Here is a 25,994-nt window from a genome sequence, read left to right as displayed (position 1 = left end):
ATTTAGATTGTGATAAACTAGGATAGGTCTCTTGACATCTATAAATATCGGTGATAAATATCTATCATGATTTATTATTGATAAATATTAACACTTTGTTATACTTGAAAATATTTTAAATTATTTTATCATTTAAAATAATTACCTATCTTTAACGAATTGATAATTAGTATACGTAATTATTAAACACGTTCATCAGTCATCACATTTTCAAGTTTATTATATATTTCGATTATCTTCTCTTTTTTTCTTTTTTTTTTTTTGGCAGTTTTATGTATTTCAATTTTTACCTACCAAACATTCAAAGCCTATAATTAAAACTAGACTAACAATATAATAATTAGCACAGTACTCAAGAAAATTGCCAACCGTACATTTTTACCTTCATCTTCTGGCCAAATCAGCACCGTCCCGTATAAGAAAATAATGATATTTTTCAAAAAGAAAAGATTAATGCCATTTTGTGACCCTCTTTCGGGTTTTTTTTTTTAATCTTTAAAAAGTAAGTCTATTTTCACCCATTCTTATAATAATTTTCATTTTTTAAAATAAAAGAGTTGAATTTATAGTCAAATTTTAAAAATAAAATAAATTTTTAAAAAATACGATTTTACCTTTCAGAACTTGATTTAATTTTTGAAGGTATTAAAAATAGTAGATAATAAAACAATAAATTTAGAGATGAAAGTATTAATTTTAAAAAATTAACAATAATTATCAAAGAAAATCTCAATTAAACAAAATAAAATATCATAAAACAGATTTCAATTATGCTCTTTTGATAAACATAGTTTATTATCGAACTCAATATCATATGTTTGATTCTAAAAAGAAAAAAGTATGCTCTAGATTTTGAAAAATACTTAAAATTTTTGTTTTAGAACATAACCTTTAAATTTTGAAATCGTTTTTTGTTAAATTAAATAATAAAAATTAGTGGAACAATTCATGTGTATGAATTAAAAATTAGCATACATAAGATGTCTCGGATGTCATGTATGCTTCATAAATTGTCTAGATTAATATTTTATACTAAAAGAAAACTCAAATGTATTTAATAGAACAAATTTTTAAAAGTATCGTGATTTTTCAAAATCCAAAAAAACATAATTTTTCAAAATCCTCCCAACCATTATTATAGCTTAAGAGTATGAGAACATACGAATTTAAAAATAGTAGTAAAAGAAAAATGGAATTAAAAATAACTTATATTTTTACATAATCATCAATTTTTTATATACCAGCATTTAAAATAAACCAATTATTTCTATGAGCAATTTAAATCAAATAATTTAATACATCCTAAATTTTAAATTATGCTATTTATTTCATCAAATTAAAATATCAGCACAATTTATATAGCGCATATTTTGACGATTAAATTTAATTAAAATAATTGGAAGCATGAGAAATTAAATTAAATTGAAAATTTGAAAAAGATAAAAGAAATGAGAAGATATATTTAAAACCTTTTGAATATGGATATTGTTGTAATAATTAAAAACTTGGTTAGATCCTTCTCAAAATAACAACCCACACCCCATCATTCCATTTCTTTTTTTCTTTTTCACTCCTTTTAATCTGAAAAAAAATAATTATAAAAATGCCACTGAACAATCGTAAAATTAAATTCAGAAGCCAGAAGGACCTCCCCTTTACAAAATACCACCATGAGAAACCACAAAATGCAATCCATGTCCCCAAAAACCTCCCCTGCCCCTTCAGTACTACAATTTTGTTTTCTTAACCAAAAAAAAAATAGAAAAATAGAAAATTCAATAAAGTGGGGCCCGCTGTGGGGTACCTTTTCTCCGGCTCATCAAACTCCCAGACGTCTCGGAAATCGTTCCCGGCCAGCAAACCGGCCGGCACGCTGCCCTATACGCCGCCGCCGTTGTCAAGCTACTCCTCTTTTTTTTCACAAACTCCGTCGTTGCCGTCGATGCCAGTGTCTTCCCTTCTGTTCCGCCGCCGTCGGAACCGGAGGAAGTACGGTTTGAACCAACCGGTTCGAGAACAGAGTCCGGTGTCATCGTAATCCCGTCGTCCCAACCCGGTTCGGGTAATGGCAAGAAATTGCACTCCGAAAGATGCCTCGAAACCCCACCTTGCGTTTTCATTAGATAATCAATCTATAAAAAACGAAACCCAGGGCAAAAATTTTTTAAAAAAATAAAAAATAAACGGAAAAATAAAAAAACGAAAACCGAGTTTGGAATTATAGAAATAAAACCTTGCAAGAAACGGAGCAAAAAAGATAAGGGTCTTGAAGGCTTCTGTCGCAGGTGCTGCAAAGATTGCAGGAGGAGCCTCTAAAATTTCTAGTCTGTGGCCTCTGTTTCAGAAACACCACTTTCGCACTATTCGTAGTGTACGACTAAAATTTCAAACAAAAAGAAAAAAACCAAAAACCCAATTCAGAAAACAACAAAATTATCCTGTTTTTAACAAACCCCAATTAAAAACTTACTTGTACAAAAGCACAATCAATTAATTTAGTAGCATCGTCCAATCGAATCACATCGTGATACACATATCGTCTAATCTGAAACAAACCCACGAAAATTGAATTAGAATTAGACGAAGAGAGAAATGGGTTTTTTTAGTTGAATGGGTTTGAGAATGAATGAACCTGGAGGAGTTTGTGAGAAGAATGAGAGGACAAGCAGTGAGGGCAAATACCGAGGGAACAGTCAAAACAGAAGATGTTCTTTTCATTCTTTTTGGCATCTTCATGAACTACACACGCATTGAAGAATTTCTCGCTGAGAAGCGCTTGAAGCCAGATGGGTAGTGAGCGCTGCAATGCAACAAAAACAGAACAACAAAAAAACGGAGACAATTTAGAAGAAGAAGAAGAAGAAGAAGAAGAAGAAGAAGAAGAAGAAGTAAAAGCGAGGCAAAGCCATGAAATTAAATGAACCCACCATTTTTTTCTTTTTTTTTTTTTTTTATGAGAGAAAGAGAGAGTGAGTGATTAGGGTTTAAGAAGGCATTCGGAGAGAGAGAGAGAGACGGCGGGGAGAGAAATTGAAAGAGACAGAGTAAGGGAAATTGTAATGGAATTTGATTGATTTTTAATGAGGAAGATCCTGAAAACCCTAAAGAAAAAAAGGGGGGGGGTACGTATGAAGAAATGGAAATATATATTTGATAAGAGAATTTGGAGATTTGTGTGTATAATATTTTTGGTTTTGTGTTAGTGTTATGAGAGACTGTTTTTTCTTGGGTATGTGTGAGGAGTGGTAGCATGTGGTAAATGACAAGACGTAAAACAGTGACTTTTCTCTGTTTCATCACAGTGAAAAACGGTAGAGAAAAAAGCCGATTTCCCAATGGACTGTTTTACCCACTCTCACACGCTCCTATCTCTCTCTCTCTCTCTCTCTCAACTAAATATTTGAAATTTTGGGGAAATAAACCTTTTTTTTTTTTACTATTTCTTGGTTAAAAAAGTTACCTCTTTCACTTGGGATAGGATGAAAATAGCTATGGATACTGGGATATATTTGTAAATAAAAAAGTTTGATATCGATAATAAATATCATAGAAATCTACAATATCTTTTACAATTAATACTCTAAAATATTTAAGAAGAAAAAAAGTCATCTATTTAGTCTAATATGAATTTTGAATACTAATAACAATATCCATATAATTTGAGAGTAAAAACAACTTAATTATTAATATAAGTAAATTTTATAAATTTCATGACAGATAGAGATATTCATCAATATCAATATCTTATCAAGTAGAATTGAAATCTTGATATCGATATCGACATCGATATTTTAATATTTGATTTGGGAATTGAGAGTGATTTAAAATGGTTATAATTGTTTTGTCATTTCAAAAGCACTATAAAAATGCTTCTAATTAATACAAATCAGTTTTACAATATGAAAGTTAAGTTTAAAAGTGTAAATTTAATCATTAAATTAATAATGACTAATTAAATGTGCGTTTCAAGGTGATTTTAAATATGACAGATATGATTTTAGCAAGTCCAAAATCAATCCCAAACACATTCCAATGTAAGTGCTTACATTTTTATATATGCTACAATTTTTTTTTAAAAAAATATCAAATTATACTCTGAAATTTGGTGGTTGTGTTGATTAAAATCCTAAATTATAATGATTGTATCATATTAAACTCTAAAGTTTCATAAATGAATCAATTCAAACTTTTTGTCTGTGCTTTTTTTACATTATTTTCTACAAGCCAATGAAAAATTAATCATTTTTTTTTCTTAAATGGTTACTTTCTACTTAACTCTCACATTTTCTCTAATTTACGTTAATCTCTGTATTTAAAGAAAAAAAGTCTTATACACATATAAATGTTATACATAAAGAATTTTAAAATAAAATTATAATGATGGGTCTAAATTGATTCGCTTATAAAATCATAGGGTTTACATTAATATAATTACTAATTTGAAGTTTTAATTGAAAATCTCCAAAGTCTTAGGGATATAAATTGATATTGTCCACTATTTTTATCTTAGACTTTTATATGCGTTACAATTTGTACCTTTTTTAATACTTTCATTTAGGAATTACGATTATTGAAATATTTTTGTGTGCATTTAATGAATATAAAATATATGTATAGCATGAAATTTATGAAGCTTCAAATGGAAACGACGCTAAAGCTGGAATTTTGTTGAAATTTTATGAGCTTAGACTAAAGGTTTATTCACTTGCTAATTTTGTGTATTAATTGGGTTTAATCTTGTGTGAAAAATTAGTAAATTTAGTGCAACTTTTACTTTTAATTTACCTTTTTTTTAAAAAAAAATGGTGAGTGAAACTAGATGAAATTGAACACAATAGATAAGAAGTGCAACACATGCCCGTGTTGTAAGATTTAATTTGATTAGATGGAAAATTTATGAAACAAAAATAGGGTAAATTGTAATTATAACCTTAAACTTTAAATTTTGAAAAATGAGTTTTTAAACTTATATAAATATTAAAATTAAGTCAAAATTAACCTTAAAACTTACATAATTATATAAATTATAACATTTGCATAAGTATGAGGAGTTCAAATTTTATTATTTGTAGGTTCAATTTCTATAATTATTATAAATTTGAGGGTTCAATTTTAACACTTACAGAAGTTTTGGGATACCATTTTTATAACCGTAACTATCACCATATTCATTGATGGTTTTTGCAATATGAATAAGCTCTTCAATTTTTAATTTTGTAACTAATATGTTTTTATTGCTAATTTAGCACATATTTTTTTTTAATGAAACATTGTCAATTTAGTTTAATGCTTAATCTCCACGGTAAAGACCAAATAAATACAACTTTAAACGTGCATGAGTTGTCAAAAACTGGTCAAAATATTGTGATTAAATGGATGGTTGAACTCTTAATTTAATCTTTATTGACCCCAAAGCTTATTTCATTTTTAATACCTGACAAATTTTATATTTTATATTTTAAACAATTTGTTTTGATTATTTTAAAATTTATTTGTCAAAATTCTGTGGTTAGATACATTTTTTGGATTTCCAGAAATAGAAAAATAAAGAAAATTAGTTACACAAAATTGTACAATTTTAATTTTCGTTGATAAATGTTGATAGAGGTTGTTAGAAGTCTACTAATGTATATCAATAATAAAAAAATCGACAGAAGTCTATTATTGATAGACGTTAATAGACTTGACATTTTTTCTATCCGTTAAAATTTCCATATATCAGATTCACTGATAGCATGAATTGTCTTTTCTTATTTTTTTTCTTTTTCTTTTTCTTTTTTTTAATTAAGAGAAGCATAAAAAAATATCTTAAAACCATGTATAAAGGGTTGAATGTCATGGTACTAAATGATGGGTGATATTTCATATAATATGAAATATTTAAAATTTTAAGATTTGAAATAGAATGAGCTCAATCATATATATATATATATATATATATATATATATATATATATTCAACTTTCAAGTATAAACGTAGCTCTATATTATTCATTTTTAAGTTCCAAGTTTCATACTCATGTGGTTGTTCTAAACAAATTTTGAGTGCTCGAAGTATCTACTTAATTTGAATTCAAAGTGACCATAATAATAATAAGAAAAAAAAATCAATTTACACTTCTAAATTTTGAAATTTACTTCAATTTAAACCCTAAACTAATAATTAGATAAATTTAAATCACAATCTTTTGTAACTATATCAATTAACACCCTCCTCCAAACCTCCAAACTTAGTGAAACATGTATTTATTTCAATTAAACTTCTAAATTGTTATAAGTAAATTAGTTTAGATCCTCAATATTATATTTGAAAATTGTACATTCATACATTAAATTCTTACACGAGTGTAAAGTTATTCAAATGTGGACAAATAGAAAAGTCTTAATTGAGAGTCTAAATTGGTTCATTTTATGAAAATTTAAGATTTTAATTAATCAAATTGTATATCTTATATGATGTTTATCTAAATGCATTGTAATAGATAATGTAAATGAATGCGGTTATGAAAGTTGAAAATTTAAATTGATACAATCGTCAAATCTAAGAAGATTAAACTTTGGGTTGTTTGGTTGTATTGTACATATATGCTTAATTTGAATTGAAAATAGTAATAATAATAAGATTTGGATTAAAGAAAAACAATAATGATAAGAGAGAGAGATGTTTGGAAAACACAATGGTCAAGAGAGAGGAAGAAAATGAGTGCTTATAATATGGTAGAAATGCATACATAATAATTAAAAAGAAAGTTCAACTTTGGACTATTCAGTTTCAGATCTCTAAACTCTTTAACAATACCCAAAAGAAAAAAAAAAACCTGAATCAATGGATTATTTTTTGGGGCCTTTTTCAGTATTCAGGCATAATACTAAGCAGTGGAATGTGCATCAAAATAGAATCTTTTCTCTTTCTTTTTCTTTTTTTTTTTAAAAAAAAAGTTTGTAAGTCAAACAGCAGATATATTCAGCTGCCATTTCTGAATTTTGCAACTATTATTATTATTATTTTTGGAAAAAAAAATTTGAAATATGATTCAAAGATTTGCTTCTCCAAACCCCATATACATGGGGAAGATATATACCAATCTTTTACTCTCACAACATTTTTTAAGATAAATCTTATTTTATTATTATTTTTATTTCTATTTTATTTCTTAAATTTTAAAAAAGAAAGAATTATTTCTTACTTCTTAGTGTTACAGATAGTTGAGGATGAAGATTAGGTGGATCATGGACTGATAAAATTTCTCAGAATATTTTCTCTCTCTCTCTTTTTTGTTTATATTTATAAATTTCAAATAATGTATGTGAGTTTTTATAATTGGGTTTAATAAATAAATAAATAAAATGTTAAAACGATTTCTCATCATTTAATAAAATTGTTATTTTTGTTAGCACGTACATTCATTCAAATGCTTTGGTCAAAAGTAGCTTTTTTGAATTTGGATGAAATTGTATTGAAAAGGTTTGAATGTTCCTTTCCAAATGTGCATATCCCCATTTATTGAAATGAATTAGCAACTCACAAGAAACATGTTTTGTGTTTTTTTCTCCGATATTAATAATATACAAATTGTTGTTGAGGTAAATATTTGAATATGAAAAAGAGTCCCACATTTCTGTGATAATAATGGCGAATATATTTGATAAGAAATAAATATGGCTTGTAATATAGTGAATATGTTTGGTAGGAAAAAAAAGTTATACACCCTTTTGATGAATGATGGAGTAAATAAGTGCGCAAAATAAGAAGGTAAGCACGAAGAATTTACTTATTCTCTCAAGTTACAATGATATATTTGTAGGAATAAATGATCTACGTTATTCTAAATAAAGTTTCGAAACTAAATCATGATAACCCTTGAACTCACCAATCGGGCCATGTAAACAGCATACCATATTGGGTATTGTGCTATAATTCTTTATCTTAGGCCCATTTTGGCCCTACTATGTTTTTTTTCCCTTCTGCTTTGATCTAGTTATTTTCTTGGCATTATTGATTCAATTTTTTTCTATATTAGTTATGTCATTCGATCTAAAATTATCGATAAAAATTATTATTATTATTATTATTATTATAGAAATTCATTTTAAAAGAGATTTTTTAAACATGCATTGGCTATTATATGGGGAAAAAATTGTACAAATTTGTCAATTTTTTTATTTAAGAAAACTATAAAAAACAGAAATTATAGCATTACAATACAGCATGTCGTAAAAAAAATAATTGATATCACTCCATAAATAAGATAATTGACATCATTAAAAAAACAAGTGAACCATTAAGTTTAGGAAAAATTAAAATTTTCTTGCTCAGGATTTTTTTTCCCCTTTTCTTTAACAAATATTTCATTTAATTTAAACTTATGGCCAGTAAACATGCATATTAATTTTCGTAATTATTTGTCGCGTGCACCGCCATGTTAAAAATGGATAGTTATTAAATTGTATATGTATATGATTTTTTTTTTTGATGAATTATGTTAGGGATGATTTTGAATCAAAAGATATAACTGATGTATATGAACGCCAGAGTGAAGAAGAAGTATGATACGAGTCAAAAGTGTAATTAAAGATCGAAATGGGCCTGGGAAAAGGGGATAGCTTCGCTCTAGCCCAAGCTAGCGGTTCGAGGCCGAGGCCAACCCTCTTTAAATGCCCAACGGGGAATGTTTTATGCATTTCGCATACCCCAACTCAAAGTAGCATTTTAGACCCAATATATAGCCTAAGGAAGACGCTCAGCCTTGGGCCTGAGGTCGAGGCCGACCCAAGCCAAATATGAAATCAAGCGCACTACTTGGCCGGTTGATTTTCTAATTTTTCTAAGGCAACTTGGAAATCCCATATAATACCTTAGGTTAACTTTTTCTATAAATACATAATTATAATTTCATATAAGATAACTCGAGTTTGACTCTCAAACTCTCTAGCTTCCACATACATTCATTCTCACTCAAACATCGAAGTGTTGTGTATGGCAAGTACTACATCAGTGTGCAAGTTTTCTCTTTTGCAGATCACATTCTTCTCCTCTTCAAACAAATTAATTACTGGTGTCACATAAAGGTCAAGTGCGTTCACCCTATCCAAAAATTTTACATCAACGTACTACAATCATTATATTATAATACAATGATTTGTTTTCCATATTGTTTAGTATTGTTGGATCCTTGCATCATTTTTAAATGACAATGATCATAAACAATTCATGAGAGTAGTATCAATAGTATTTATTAATGAAAATTTTTCTTTCTACACTACCTCCAACCCAAAAAAAAGAAAAAAAACTGAAGTATCCAATATGTATTTTTCTTTATTTTCTCGACAAATATGGGAGAAAAAAAATTAAATTTATAATTTTAAAATTGATAATATATATTTGATGTTGATCATGAGCCATGCTTATTTTAATATAATGTATTTTTTTTGTATATTTAGGATTAAATTATTACAAATGTAAACTAAAATATTTAAAAGTCGTTACTATCATCAAATATGGAGACTATCAAGAGTTATTTTTTTTTTAAAAAAAAACCTCAATAAAGATTTGATGTATTCTTTTACCATATGCAAGTAAAGAAAAAACTGGGAATAACAAAAATGGGAAAAATGGAGGGAAAAAAAAATGAAAATGAAAAGATGTATGTTTTAGTAATTTTGAAAAGTAAAATATGAAAAAGAATTTAGAATGGGGGAAAAGAAGTAATAAAAGGTGATATATGATACTGAATGAATATCTTTATTGAGAAATGCAACAATAATGATAAAGAAAAGAAGAGTAGAATTTATTTGGGTAGGCTAGGGGAATAGCATATATGATAATATTATCTTGCCTTATAGTCTACACAATACTTTCACATATCATTTCTCCCCAAAAAGACTAGATGAAATAGACGGGAGAATAGGAAAAAGGAGAACATTATTATCATTATTATTATTATTATTATTACCACATGAGTATTCATTTATCCCTTTTAATCTTAAATTTAAATAAATGATACAATTAACACTCTCAATTATTTATACCTACAATCATTTCATTTTTAGTATTTTAGACCTCATTTAATAATCACTCACGCCTAACTCTCCTTCAATAACTCTTTGGTTTTTAGATTTTTTCTAAAAAAAAATAAGCATGTTTTATCCACATTTATTATGATTTGCATATTTCTTAAGTACAATGGTTGAATTCTTAGTCAAATTCTAAAAACAAAAACTATTTTTTCTAGTTCTCAAAATTTGACTTGTTTTTTTTGATTCATTGGTGAAAAGTAGATAACAAATAAAATTTTTTTGAGTTCTTTGTTATCTTTTTTTACCAATAGTTTAAAAAACCCAAGTCAAATTTTGAAAATTAGAAAAAGTAGCTTTCAAAATTGTATTTTTATTTTTTAAAATTTGATTAAGAATTCAACAATTATACTTAATGAAGGTGCAAATCATTTGTAACAAATGGGGAAGAAATATGCTTAATTTTCAAAAGCGAAATGGTTATCAAATACCAAATAGAGCATTAACTTATTTGATATTTTATTTTTAGTTTTATTAAAAAATATTTTATCAACATTACTTCCTCCCATGTATTTTTTGTTATGTCATCTTCTTGTTACAAATGTTTTTAAAATAAAACTAAGTAATACACATGCTCGTACCATAACTATTTAGGGGACTTTTGGGGTAAAGATTATCATAAGATTGCTACAGTGTTTACCATTTTTTTTCTCAAACTAAAATAGTTTACACCTCAAATTCATACTATTATAACCTAAACTAAAATAATCTATAACCCAAACACCAACTATAATAACCTAGGAGTATAATAACCAAGTCCTTACTCCAAATGCCCCCCTAGTCTTTTAAAACTAAACTTATAAAAACTACTTTTACTTATAAATTTATTTTTCTTTTAAATTTAGCTATGAAATCCAAATGTTTTATTATGAAAGATGAAAACTGATGTTAAAAGAATGGTAAGAAAACAAACATAATTTATGTATATCAAAAACTAAAAATCAAATAGGTATAAAACGGTGGTAGCTTTTAAAATTTTGTTATTTTTAAAATTTGGTTGGGAATTTAAATGTTTTCTTACAATTAGTTAAAAAACTAATGGTACCTCTGGTTTAACTTTCACGTGTTTAATTTTGAAGGTAAGTCATTTTGTAAAAATTGAAGTGTTTGGTAACTACTTAAATTAGATTTTAAAATACTTTTAGGGGCATTTGGGGCAAAGAGTTATTATTATAGTCCGCTTTTATAGTTTGGTTATAATAATTTGTGTTTGGGGTAGATTATTTTAATTTTGGTTATAATAGTATGTATTTAAAGTGTAAACTATTTTAATTTGAGAATGAAGTAGTAAATACAGTAGTAAAGAATAAACAAATGATGAAGGTAAAATAGTAAAAACGTAGCAAATGGGGTTTTGAAACAGTGTTCACTGTAGCTAATTGGGGACTACAAAAAGTATTTACTGTAGCAAGAGGTGGTTGTTATAGTCTTAAGATAGTCTTTATCTAATGTGCCCCTGTAAAGTTTATTTTAAACTGTATTTATGAAAAAAATTTAAATAAAAAAATATATATTTTAAAAAAATTTCTCCAATCATTCTAAATATGCCTTAAGATTTAAAAATCAAATCATCATCAAAAACTTTAAATTTGCATTTAAAAAAAAAAAGAAAAAAAGAATCGACCGAGTCATGAGCACCATTGTGGCTGGACAAGACTGTTTTTGTGGAAATCAATTCTTTAGCTCAATTTAGAAATTCTTAGAAATTTTGTTGTTGAGTTTGAGGGTTTTCTTCCTACTAGATTTTGTTTGTAGGTATGGAGTAATTTCATGATTCAAGGTGGCTTTTTAGGACTTGATATTGACTATTGTGTGCTTTATTTGTGAATTTTGTTGGACGGATTTTATAGGTAGATCGATAAAAATATTGATGATGATAAATACTTATAGAAAATTAAAAAAAAAATCAATTTATAAATGAATAATTTAAACTTCTTACATAAGTTAAAATGTTGATAGTTACATTAAATTTATAATAATGATATTTTATTACTTATTATATCATATTTCGTGAATTTTTTTACAAAGTACTGAAAATATCAGTTCATCACTTATGTCGATGTCAAACATATAGTCATATTAAAATATTAATAAAAATTATGATATTGGTCGATGAAAATTAAATACTATGATTTTTAAAGATGCATTAATTGCACCTATTTAACTACTTTTGGAGTTCAATTTGATGAAATTTAAAGTTTAAAGGAATAAATGAGAAATAAATGAAAGTAAACAAAAATGATATTATCTTCAAAGAAAAGAAAAAGAAAAAAGAAGAAAATGGGAGACTGAGGATGGTTGACCAACAATCAAGAACCAATAACTAGGATCAACGACTAAGACTCAAGATTGGGGACAACCGACCATTATCAGATTGGTCGATGGTCGTCATCCTCGATCTCTGATCCTAATAGTTGGTCACTAGTCCCTAGTCTCGATTTTTGTAGTAGTTGTTGATTGTCAATCATCATTCACTGATCAATTGATCACCAATAGTGAGTCTCGATCTATTGTTGGCGGTCATTGTGCTTAAATAAATTGTTGAATATTACAATTTATGGAGTAAAATTTCACTTTTGTAACTTAGAAAGTTGAAAGTATGAAAAGTACATTTTAGCCCTCTATAATTAAACGAAAAGAGAGCGGAAAAAGGAAGAAAAAAGAAGAGAGGAAGAAAGGGCAAAAGTGGAAGGAAAAAGGGAGGGTAAAAGAAAAAAGAAAAGGAATAAGGAAGGAGCATTGGGGGGAGGAATAAGGAAATGTGAAGAGAGGGAAGAAAGGAAGGGGAAGAGGGGGGGCGCAGACAAAGAGGGATAAGAAGGGAATGGCGTAAGAGCCGTACGAAATGTGGATGGTAAGGTAGGCGCAGCGCTGTGTGCTGTGGCTGATGCCCCCCCTGCTCGGTGGCGCCAGTGGCAGTGTACAGACAGACAGACAGACGCTTAAACATTGGGGCTGTCTCACTCTCTCTTTCTTCTGTCTCACTGTGCCCAACGCCGCATCATCACCCCACTTTGTCTCTCCTAAACTATATTCTCCCTCCTCCTCTCTCTTCCTTAAATCCCCATTCCCTTCCCCTTCATCATTCTATAATACAAAAACAAAAAAAATTCTTAACTTTCTTCACTTGATTTAGTTTGATTTAAATTTTATTTTAGTCTCTTAATTTTCAATCTTGTTCATTTTTATTCCATTAGGTTAACTCTTTAACAGAAATGTGAGTGAATTTATATTTTTAGATGACTAAACTCTAGATATATTGAGTAAAATAAATGTGAAGTAAAATGCTAACAATCAACAAACCAAAATACTTAAAGACTAAAATCTTAAACTAAAAATATCTTTTAAATTCTCATACTTTGTCATCTTATTCAAAATTGAAACTCTAGGCTTTTTTAGCGTAGCTAACTTATTTGGTAGCCTACTTATCCAATAATACAAGTTACTTCACTATTTTGTTAAATATTTAATAAAATCTTAATATATCATGGACCAAAATAAGTATTTTTTAAAAGTTCAGAGACTAAAACAAAAAATTTAAAAGTTTAAGAATCAAAATAAAACAATATTTAAAGTTTAGGGACTAATACAAATATTTTTAAAAGTTTAGTGATCAAAATAGAATATTATTCAAAGTTTAGAAACTAAAATAAGATTTAAACTATTTAGTTTTTATTAGAAAGACTATGTTTAAGTTTTCTTGCATATAGAGATCAATAAACTAATTAAAGATTCAATTTGTTTATAAGCTACCAAGTCTAGATGGTGGAAAAAATAAAAATCAATTTTTAATTTTGATGACTGTTTTACAAAAAAAAAATATTAACTATTACTAATTTGAAAGTAAAAGGTTTAAATTGTTGCAGTTTGTACTATTTTTCAAGTTGCAATACTGAAAATTTATAATTTCAAGTTTAGTGATACTGAGTTCTGAGTATCAGGATTTGAGTTTAATTGAATCTCATCAATACTAACATTTAAATCTTATCTAGAAGATAAATGAAGGATGAATTTAAACATTTTAGGGAATTGACTTCATCCATTAGATTTATGTTTAATTAATTTCACCACCCTAACTAATCTTGTATACAATCGTAAGTCAAGAAGGTAGATTTATTTAATTGACTCTTTTGGGCTCAATTTTTTTTTTTTCTTTTTAAAACTCTTTTGAGTTCACTCAACTCTTTTACCTAATTATAAAACCAATCATGTCTGTCTAATTTCTAATAACAAGCAAGACCTTAGTGGTTTTTCTTTTAATAACTTCTAAAGGGACCCTTCAACTATTATATAAGAATTTATAAAGAACCTTGATTGAATGAATCGTTGGACCACCCTTTGGCTTATTGATTGATTTGAATCAACCTTGGACTTGTTTACATTTTTAGATTAGTATCTAACTCATGATCTTCGAGAGTTGATCAAAGGTTTTTTTTTTTTTTTTTTTTTTTTTTTTTTTTTTTTTAAAAAAAATATAATCTTTAGGAGTCTTTTGAATTCTCTTACTTTTCTTATGAATTCTGATAAAAGTCTTTGATTTCTGATTCTTCTTAGTCAATGAATCATAACCAAATGAATTGCTAAGTGAATGGTGATAGCATAAATATTTAAATCTATATTAAATAAATTTAACCATAGAATCATTCATGCCAAATTGTCAAGAATAAATAACATATCAGATTCCATTGGGATTGACGATGGCGGTTTTAAGATGACTATAGTCTTCCTCAACCAAAACTCTAAATGCCCTTAATAGGATCTCTCTATATGGGATTCAAGAAAGACTTAGTGTTTATTGTTTTGGTATATTGGAGACCATAGCCTAAGTTGTCTTTATATACTAGTTCAATTAGGATTCCCATTAAACTCTAATTAACTAGGAATGAGCTTCTACCCATTAAGTTCATACTCAATTAGGAATCTAGGATCTTAATTAATTAGATCACATAATAGGGCTCAATCTAATCAAATAACCCAATGTGATAAATTATTAATCCACATACATAGCTCATACTTTAATTAAAATATATTATTATTTAAATATATCTAACAATCTTCCACTTGGGCTATATCTATGCACCTGATATAATTAAATCACATAAATCTTAAGCACGTATAAACAGGTTATTTCAATAATAGAATTCCCTTTAGTTCAATCTAGTCCATCTCCTATATTATCATGGAATCAAGACGACTTTCGTCACTACCCTTGTAACTAAACCTTCCTTGATCACCAATTCCAATACCTTCAATGACATAGATCAAGTATGGATGGATATCATAGAAACAACATGTAAAGTGATCTAGATCATGCCTGTTTCCAACTGATCCAAATTCCTTAGTGAGACCATTCTTAAAAACTTTATGCTAAACCACATGCATAATAAACAAGTTCAGATAATAAAAACATAAACTATCAACTTTATTCTATATAGAAAATAAACAAAATAAGGTCAAAGAACATCCTTAATGACAAACTCCCATTAAACCATGGAATCAGAAAAGTGATCAACACCCATGTGAGCAACATGCTCATGAAAAACTTTAGGTAGTAAACCTTTAATCAATGGATCTACCACCATAGAGTTAGTTCCTATGTGTTCTATCGAAATTTGAGCATTTTGAACTCTTTCTTTAACCACTAGAAACTTCACGTCTACATGCTTTGACTTCGTATTGCTTCTGTTGTTGTTGGAATACATCACCGTCGACTTATTGTCACAAAATAATTTTAGTGGTCTTTCTATGCCAACCATTTTCTGTAGCCTCGTAACAAAATTTCACAACCATATTCCATGATTGGATGCCTCATAACATGCTATAAACTCTGTAACCATGGTAGAAGCCATAAGTGTTTGTTTACCATTTTTCCATGATACAACTCTTCCAGCCAACATGAAGATATAGCCTGAAGTGGATCGCAAAGTGTCTTGACATCCAGCATAATCAAAATCAGAATACCCAATGATCTCCATTTTTTTTTTAAAATTTCCGATAAGTGAGCATATAATCTTTTGTTCTTTGTAAATACCTTATAACCCGTTTGGTTGCTTTCCAATGATCCATCCCCGGGTTGCTCAAATATCTGCCTAACACTCTAACTATGAACAAAATATATGAGCGTGTACATACTTGAGCGTACATTAGACTTCCAACAGCCGATGCATAGGGAACCTTTTGCATTTCCTTAGTCTCGAGTGTGGTCTTGGGATATTGACCTAAATGAAATTTATCACCTTTAGCGACCGGGGTATCTCTCTGTGCATAATCTTTCATACAAAATCTACTCAAAATCTTTTCAATGTAGTTCTTTTGTGACAATCTCAAAATACCTTGAGAACGATCCGCAGTATTTCAATTTCTAATACAAAAGAAGCATCACCAAGATCCTTTATCTCAAAATTCTTTTTGAGAAATCTCTTAGTGTGATGCAATAACCTACATCGTTACTTGCTATGAGTATGTCATTGATATATAACACCAAAAAGATTTATTTACTCTCACTGAACTTGTGATATACACAATATTCCACTATATTCACCTTAAAACCAAATGAGGTTATCACTTCATAGATTGTGATACCATTGACGAGAGGCTTCCTTGACACCATAGATAGATTTCTTCAATTTGCACATCAAGACTTTGAATTACCATATATAAAGTTTCCTGGTTGTACCATATAAATCGTCTCATCAATGTTTCTATTGAGAAACACAATTTTTATATCCATCTAGTGTAGCTTTAAATTAAAGTGAGCTACCAGTGTCATGATTACCCTAAAGAGTCTTTCGATGAAAAAGAGTCTTTCCATGAAACTGGAGAGAAAGTCTCTTTGTAATAAATGCCTTCTTTTTGAGTAAAACCCTTTGCAACAAGAAGAGTCTTATATCTTTCGATATTGCCATGTGAATCCATTCTAGTTTTAAATATCCATTTACAATCTATGGGTTTCACTCCTTATGACAATTCAATAAGTTCCCAAACGTCATTGTCTTTCATGGATTTTATTTTCTCTTCCATAACACTTATCCACTTTTGAGAATTAGAACTCTGTAGAGCTTATTGGAAGTTGATTGGATTATCTTCCATTACGCCCATATAATCTTGATGTCCTTGAAGAAACACAATATAATCATTTGGAATTGCACTTCTTCTTTCTTTAGTAGATTTTCTTAGCGGCACTTCTTGAGGTTGTTGAGTTTGAACTTCATGTTCAACAACGGGGACTTCAATGTTGTCTTGTTCTATAATTGATTTAATAGTGAAGTCAAGAATTGGAGCCTGAACATCATTTACAACCACGTGAGAAAAAGAAACTAATTCCTCTTCAAAGACAAGTTTCCTTATGTTATCTTTCCCCCCAAACTCAACATCCTCAAAGAATCTAGCATTTTTTGTCTCAAACAATGATCTAAAAGTGGGATTATAAAACTTGAAACTCCGATAGCACTCAGTATAACCAACAAAATAGTAGCTAAAAGTACTTTAGTCCAATTTTTTTTCAAGGCCTATAAGGCCTAACCTCAGCTGGACAACCTCTGATGTGAAGATGTCTGATACTAAGCTTTTTTTCTGTCCATAACTCATAAGGGATTTTAGCTACTACTTTACTAGGTACCCTATTACGGATATATGTTGCAGTCTTTAATGTCTCACCCCATAAGGATTCTAGTAGAGAAGAATGACTAATCATACTTCTTACCATATCCTTAAGTTTTTTATTTTGTCTTTCCACTACACCATTCATACTGGGTTTGCCCGACATAGTGTATTATGAGACGATTCCACATTCCTCTAGGTATTTGGCAAAGAACTTTGAATGTTGTTCACCTGATCCATCATATCTACTATAGTATTTACCACCATGATCAGATTTGATAGCCTTAATTTTCTTTCCAAGTTGAAGTTCAACTTCAACTTTGAAAGACTTGTAAACGTCCAAAGATTGAGACTTCTCATGAATTAAATATAGGTACTCATATCTTGAATAGTCGTATATGAACGTAATAAAATATTGTTGTCCATTCTAAGAGGTTGTAGGGAATGAACCACAAATGTCTGTTTGTATTAATTCTAAGACGTCTGAGCATCTGTTGGCATCTAATTTTCTTATGTTTGTCTGTTTTCCCTTAATACATTCCACACAAACATTGAAGTTACTTAAATCAAGAAAATCAAGAATTTCATCTGACATGAGTCTCTGAATTCCCTGTTTAGAGATGTGACCTAAACGCTTGTGCCATAACATAGCAGGATTCTCATTTAATTTACGCTTTGTACCACATGAATTAGATAACATGATCTTGTTAAATGAAGCAAAAGAATCAAACATATATATGTTATCAATTAAAGAACCAGTACCAATAAGTTTGGAATCTAAAAAAAGACTAACTTTATTATTTCAAAAAGAACAAGAAAAACCAAATTTATCCAAACTAGAAGTAGAAACTAAATTCCGTCTAAATGACGGTACAATAAAAGTCTCAGTCAGATCTAAATAACATTCAGTCTTTAAAAGTAATCTAAAATTCCTAATAACTTCAATTGGAACTGCTTTGTCATCGCCCACATAGATGAATCTTTCATCATCACTTGGCGATCGGTTCCACAGGCAACCCTACATTGATATACTTATGTAAGTAGTAGCACCAGAATCTACCTACCACGTATCTGAAGGTACAAAAGCTAAATTAACTTCAAAGTAAGAAGTTTACCCTTCTTTACACACCATTTGGCGTACTTGGGATAATCTTTCTTGAAGTGACCTTTCATTTTGCAGAAAAAACAAGGATTTTCAGTAGCTTGTTTCTTGTTTTTATTACACTGAGATATCCCTTCTGCAACATCCACGAATTTCCTTTTCTTCTTAACACGAGAGTCTATTGCCAAATGAGCACTTTCTGTTATTTCTCTCTTAGCCCTATCTTCTTTTTGCACACATTGTGAGATAAGCTCATTAATACTCTATTTATCATTCTGAGTATTATAACTTATCTTAAATTGAGTGAATTGTATAGGAAGAGAGATAAGTACCAGATGCACGAGTAAATTTTCATTTATCTCGATATCAAACGCCTTTAATTTACCTACGAGATTGGACATTTTCATAATGTACTCCTTTGTGTTTCCATTGCCCCTATACCTCATAGAAGTTAAAAAAGTCAAAAGACTACTTACTTCCCCTTTTTTTAATCATTTTGAGCAAGGAACTTATTGACATTTTCACTTTTCGTGAGATCCCAAAAAGACTCCAGAATGAAGTGCCTAATGATCATCAGATAGATGCGATTTGACCATTCCCACTTCTCTATATTAGTTGTATGTGGATGTTCCTCAGTAGAAGTAGGTTTATCGGTTCTTAATGCAAGGTCCAAATCCATACACCCGAGAAGTATCTCTATGTTTTTCCTTACAAATCTTGAAGTTCAATCCATTCAACTTAGGGATTGAACTCAAATTTCCAGATATTTGAGTAAGACCAACTGAAACAATAAACAACAAAATATATACTCACAACTAAAATATGACAAAATAATTTCACATATGTGGTGGGCTTCTTTAAAAAGATACCTAACAGAACATTGATATATCTAGCCTTTGGGCAAAAACACCAATTGTAAATGGTACTCTCAACGTAGTAATCAAAGTATTGACAATAAACTTTGTTAAAAAATAGTCTTTCTTTGGACCGACTATTTTTCACATGAGCAATTCGTATAATTGCCACATACTCATTACCACATGCATACCCACAATTTGGCCAAATAATTATCTTCCTTTGGGCCGATAACTATTCGCATAAATTCATGAATATGTACATCTTATATTTCATAAGTAAACCGATCTAGATAATAGAGGCTACTTTGGTAACATATTATTTTTTACCAATTCAATCTAAAATATAAGACACAATAATATAATAATATTATTGTACAAAAATAAAAGAGGAAGAACACCAAATAGTCTTTACCAATATTCACTTAATAATTGCATACACATAATATAATTAAAGCAACATAAACATGTTAGTATCGCCAAATATCATGAATCAAATTTAAATTTAAATTTACCATATTGTCAATCAAATTTAACTTAAAACCAAAGTATAATCAATTAAGCTTGAATTCACATCATAATTATTCAAATTTAAATTTACCACATTATCAATCAAATTTAAATTTAAATTCACCTAAAAAATCAATGTAAAATTTAAATTTAAATTCACCAAAAAATAAAATAAATTTAAATTTACTAAATTCATTGAATAAAACCCATTTAATCCTATTTAGGGATTCAAAAAAATCCCAATATTCGGGGTACCTTTTACAACAAGTACACCTAGGAGGAGGAAATTCAATTCCAGAAGAATCCATGTGGCACAAACAATGATAGACAGACAAGCAAATTCAATTCCAGAAGAATCCATGATGCACGAACAATGACAGATAGTAGCACCTATACAGACACCTCTCGATTCTGCACTTCGAATCCCGATTTTTACTTTTGTTTTGAGTCTTTTTTTCACAAAAAAATGCCATAAATGAAATGGACATACAAAACTCAATTTACAAATAATTTGCCCAAAAACGGGTTCGAACAATAATCATCTCATCATTAAATTGTAAGCTTATGATGCCAAAAACAAAAAAACATCTATTATGCAAACCTCAAACCTTTTCTTTACCGGATAAGTGAATCATAAACAACAATAAACGATAAAAAAAATCCGATGACCGGACATGAAATTCATGCTTTGATACCAATTAATAGCAGAAATATTAAAATCTATATTAAATAGATTTAGCTGTAGGATCATTCACGCAAAATTGTCAAGAATAAATAATATACCAGATTCCATTGTGATTGATGATGGCTTCAAGATGACGATGGCTTTTAGATGACTATAGTCTTCCTCAACTAAAACTCTGGATGCCCTTAGTGGGATCTCTCTCTAGATAAAATTCAAGAAAGATTGAATGCTTATTGTTTTGGTATATTGGGGACCATAGCCTAAAGTTTCTTTATATACTAGTTCAATTAGAGTTCCCATTAAATCCTAACTAACTAGAAATGAGCTTCTACCTATTAAGTCCGCACGTATTTAGGAATCTAGGGTCTTAATGAAGGAAATTTTTGAAAAAGAATCTTTGAGTAGAAGCAAAGATCGACCCAAATTCCATTTTTCATTAAATATAAGTTTTACAGTAAATAAGAACAAGATATGCATTTTCTTAAATTTGTAGCATGCTTTAAGTAAAATATTTAGGGTTTCAGAAACCCTTACCTTTCGAAGAACCCTTTCTTCAAGAACTCCCTCCAACAGATCATGAACTGATCTACTTCTCCACGTGGAACACCACCACTCTGAACCCTTTATATTCTCTTGGGATAAAGGATTCAAGCAAAAGTTGTAGGCTTTGCTTGAATTCTTGGAAGAGAGAAAGAGATGAAGAGGATGAAAGGGAAGAGAAGAACTTTTCTTCTTTGTATACTTTTTCTTAGATCGAACTTTTTTCTTAGAGTGAATTGAGGAAGAAGATGGAAATATTCAACCAACTCTTTTTCAACCCATGTATAATAATTGAGATAAATGGGGGGAGAGAGTTGTAACTCCTTCCTTTTTATTAATTTCAATTAAATTAATTAATTAATTATATATATATATATATATATATATATATATATATATATATAATAACTACTTTATTACATATATGCACTATATATTATATCAAATATAACATATAGCTTATAGTTTTATATTGCATCAAATATAACATAACCTATAGATTTTATTTTCTCTCAATAATACATGGCATTTAATATAAATCACATTTATAGTTCCTTGGAGTTAGCAACTGCACCACTATTTTCACAAGCGTATATTTCCTCATTCTCCTGAGATACTTGAGGATGTTTTTTACAGCCGTCCAGTAACTGTGGCCTGGGTTAGATTGGAACCTGCTGACGATTCCAACTGCAAAGCATATGTCAGGACGTGCATACAATATAACGTACATTAGACTCCCAACTGCCGATGCATATAGAATTCTTTTCATTTCCTCAACTTCTTAAGGTATCTTAGGCGACTGTTCCTTTGACAGATGAGTTCCATGTCTAAACGGTAGTATACTTTTTTGGAATTTTGCATGTTATATCTTGATAACATTTTGTGAATATAAGATGCCTAAGATAGTGTTAAGGTTCTGTTCTTTCGATTTCAAAAAATCTAAATCCCAAGAACATATTGAGCATCTCCCAAATCTTTCATTTGGAATTGTGATGCTAACCTTCTCTTTACGTCAGCAAGGTAACTTGTCTCATTCCCAATGAGCAAGATATCATCAATATAAAGGACCAAGAATGCTACAGTTTTGTTGACTATCTTTTTGTATACACAAGGTTCGTCAACATTCTGTTCAAAGCCATAAGATTTGATCGTAGTGTCAAATCTTATATTCCAGGATTTAGAAGCTTGCTTCAACCCATAATGGATCTCTTAAGCGCTTATAAACCTTTTGTTCTTGACTCTGTTTATTGAACCCTTCTAGTTGAGATATAAAAATACTTTCATCAAGATGGTCATTCAAAAAAGCTGCCTTGACATCAATTTTTCATATATCATAGTCATAATATGCGACAATGGATAAGAGAATTCTTATTGATTTTATCATGGCAACAGGAGAGAAAGTTTCTTCATAGTCAACCCTTTCCTTTGGGTAAAACTTTTTGCCACAAGTCTGGCTTTACAAGTCTGACCTTATCAATTTGGTCTCTTTCCCTCTTATAGATCCATTTATAACCTATAGGTTTAACCTCATATGGTTGATCTACAAGATCCCAAATAGAATTATAGTACATAGACCCCATGTTTACGTCAATGGCTTTTATCCCCTATCAACATCTTTCATTGCCTGTTTAAAGATCAATGGATCCTCTAGAACACCATCAAGTATGATATCTTGAATCTCTGTTAAATCCATGTAGCGTTCAGGTTGATGAACAAACCTCTCACTGCGTCGAGGCATTTTCAACTCTGAAGAAGAATGTGATGGAGCAACAATTGTTGTTGATAGACCAACTTCATCAACAACTTTTGTTGATTTATCTGTAGTATCTTTGATCATTTCTTTCAATATTAGTTTACTGTGAGGTTGGTGACTTCTAATATGATCTTCTTCCAATAATGTAGCATTTGTCGAAATAAATACTTTATCTTCTTGGGGGTCATATAAAAATCCTCCTTTTGTTTCTTTTGGGTATCCAACAAAGAGATATAACTTTGAACGTTGTTCCAATTTCTTAGGATTTTGTACCAATACGTGTGCTGAACATCCCCAGACCCGAAAGTAATGCAAACTACCCTTACGTTCTTTCCATAACTCATACGGTGTTTTAGAAACAATTTTTGAGGGAACTATGTTCAGGATATATACCGTAGTCTGTATTGCATACCCCCAAGAGAATTGAGGTAACTAAGCAAAACTCATCATAGATCGAACCATGTCTAACAAGGTTCAGTTTTCTTTTTTGCAACACCGTTCTATTGTGATGTTCTAGGTGCTGTGAGTTGGGATTGAATTCCATGATCTACTAAATAGTTCTGGAATTATAAATCCATATATTCACCGCCTCAATCTAATCGAAGTGTTTTAATTAATTTACCTAATAAGTTTTCTATTTGATCTTGAATTCCTTGAACTTTTCAAGAGTTTCAGACTTGTGACTTATTAAGTAAATATAGTCATATCTAGCATAGTCATCAATAAATCTGACAAAATATTCATATTCCTCTCGTGCTCTTACATTTATTAAACCACAAAGGTCTGAATGTATAAGTTCGAAGGGTTTTTTGACATGAAGACCTTTTCCAGTAAAAGATCTTTTAGTCATTTTCCCTTTAAAACATGACTCACAAGAAGGTAAAGAGATGTCTTCTAACTGATTTAGATGACCGTTTTTAATTAATCTCTCAATTCTGTTGAGATTTACTTGACCAAGTCTGAGATACCAAAGATAGGCAGGAGAAAATTTTCAGTTTTTTATTTTGAGTTTCAGTCGTTTTAAACATCTCTATATTTAAAATGGCTTTTGCTTCAGTTGGTTTTAACATATACTAGTTATTTTCAAGTCTAGTAGAACAAATATGAACACCTCTTGAAGAAACGAACACTTCATTAACTTCAAAAAAATGCTTTATACATATTTTCAAGTAGACATGAAATAGAAATTAAGTTTCTTTTCATCTTTGGTACATAATATACATTTCTTAACAAGAAAAAAAAATATCCAAAAAAAAAAAATTGATAACTCCCACTGCTTCTGCTGAAATAACTTCCCTCGTTCCCACCTTGAAAGTCATTTCATACTCTGAAATTTTCTTCCAAGAACTAGTTTCCTATAAAAAAGTGCAAACATGGTTAGCAGCTCCTGAATCTAATATCCAGGTCGAGTGAGAATTTTCTACTAAACATGTTGCAAATACAAGTAAATCTGATTTACCTGGTTTGCTTTTTCACTTTCTTCTTAGCTAAATACTTCGGGTAGTTCCGATTCCAGTGCCTGTGTTCTCCACAATGGAAACATTTTCCTTTGGGAGCCTTGTTTTTCTTTGCAGTGGGTTGTTTTTTCCCTTTCTCTTTTCTGTACATTTTTGTCTTTAGATGAAGAAGGGGCAGACTTCTTTTTGTCAGCAGGTTTCGTTCCTAACGAAGAACCCTTTAGAAATTTCTTTTGACGTGAAACATGAAGTACTTCACTCTCTTTTAATTTTATCATTGACTGATAAGTCTGCAGTTCATAAATAAAGTAGTCAAATTGTTACGTATCTTATTCATCACGACATTAGTATGAAAGGTTAGGTAGCTCTTCGAAAGAGTCTCTAATATCTACTAACTTGACTAGTCTCGTCTATGGTAGCCCAGTGAGTTTTAACGACATTAAACTGAACCATCATGTCTAGGAAATGTTCCTGGATATTGGTTCCATCTTTCATTCTCAAGTTATAAACATATTTATAGCCTTATGTCGAACAGAAGATGACGGTTGCCCAAACATATCCTGTAATGACGCCTTAATTTCACGGGCTGTGGGCATGGGTTCATGTTTCTTATTGAGCACATCAAATATGCTCGCTAAGATATAGGCCCTAGCCTTTTCATTCGCTCTTACCCACCTATCATATGCATCTCGAACGCTTCAGTTTGCCATCGAATTGGGAATAGGAGGACATTCCTCCATTAACACAAACTTTAGATCATCAACTGTTACCGTCGTGTTTAAATTTGACTTCTAGTTGGAATAAATCTCTCCGTTAAATTTGTCAGAAGCTAGAAAGTGTATGCTTGAGTTTGACATGCTGAAAAATAAACAAATTCTATTATTAAAGTGCATCCAAATCCAATTTTTAGCAAAAATTAATAAAATACCCATAGATCTTTATTTATTTGCAAATATACTATAGTAATTTAGAATAAGTGCTACCTGAGGCAGTCAAATATCCCTTCACTACAGCAAGACATTCTTGATTAAACACTGTCTCCAGACTCATATTCCAACAGTCATTTAGTTACCATTTTTCGGTCAAGAACTTACTAACATTTAGTAATTCTGTAAGTGTGACCTGTCATTTTCAGATCTTATAGAACGGTACGAACATGCCTCCGAATTGGAAGACAATGTGCAAGACGGAACTATAAGGCTCTATTCATTTTTGAAGCTTGGGTTGTTCCAAATCGTATGTTACAACCCTTCGAAGGGACCGCCACTGTTAACGACTAAGTAGTGCCGCCTAAAAATGATAGTAGACGCAACATAGGAATCTCACGGTTCAAACTAATGAAGGAGACCGTACTATACGTTGACACATTTCTTTCACCCACTTACTATGAACTACTGTTGGGGTTGATGCCCTACAGTCT

The 25,994-nt window shown here is 29.9% G+C and overlaps 1 protein-coding gene across 1 annotated transcript; it reads right to left on the bottom strand.

Annotated features, from left to right (window-relative positions):
* Positions 1-1,554: 1,554 nt before the first annotated feature.
* Positions 1,555-3,113, bottom strand: LOC120067605 (PLATZ transcription factor family protein). The gene is made up of 5 exons (XM_039019148.2): positions 2,928-3,113; positions 2,633-2,800; positions 2,471-2,545; positions 2,234-2,377; positions 1,555-2,132 (listed from the first exon to the last, which is right to left on the bottom strand). Exons 1-5 carry the CDS (start codon positions 2,928-2,930, stop codon positions 1,776-1,778), a joined length of 747 nt encoding a protein of 248 aa, XP_038875076.2. The 5' UTR covers positions 2,931-3,113; the 3' UTR covers positions 1,555-1,775.
* Positions 3,114-25,994: the final 22,881 nt, after the last annotated feature.

Source organism: Benincasa hispida, chromosome 12 (genome assembly GCF_027475165.1).
Source record: "Benincasa hispida cultivar pf3 chromosome 12, pf3_genome.v1.1, whole genome shotgun sequence".
Lineage (NCBI taxonomy): Eukaryota > Viridiplantae > Streptophyta > Magnoliopsida > Cucurbitales > Cucurbitaceae > Benincasa > Benincasa hispida.
Note: the sequence above shows the minus strand (reverse complement) of the source record. Positions and strands in the feature narration are given on the sequence as shown.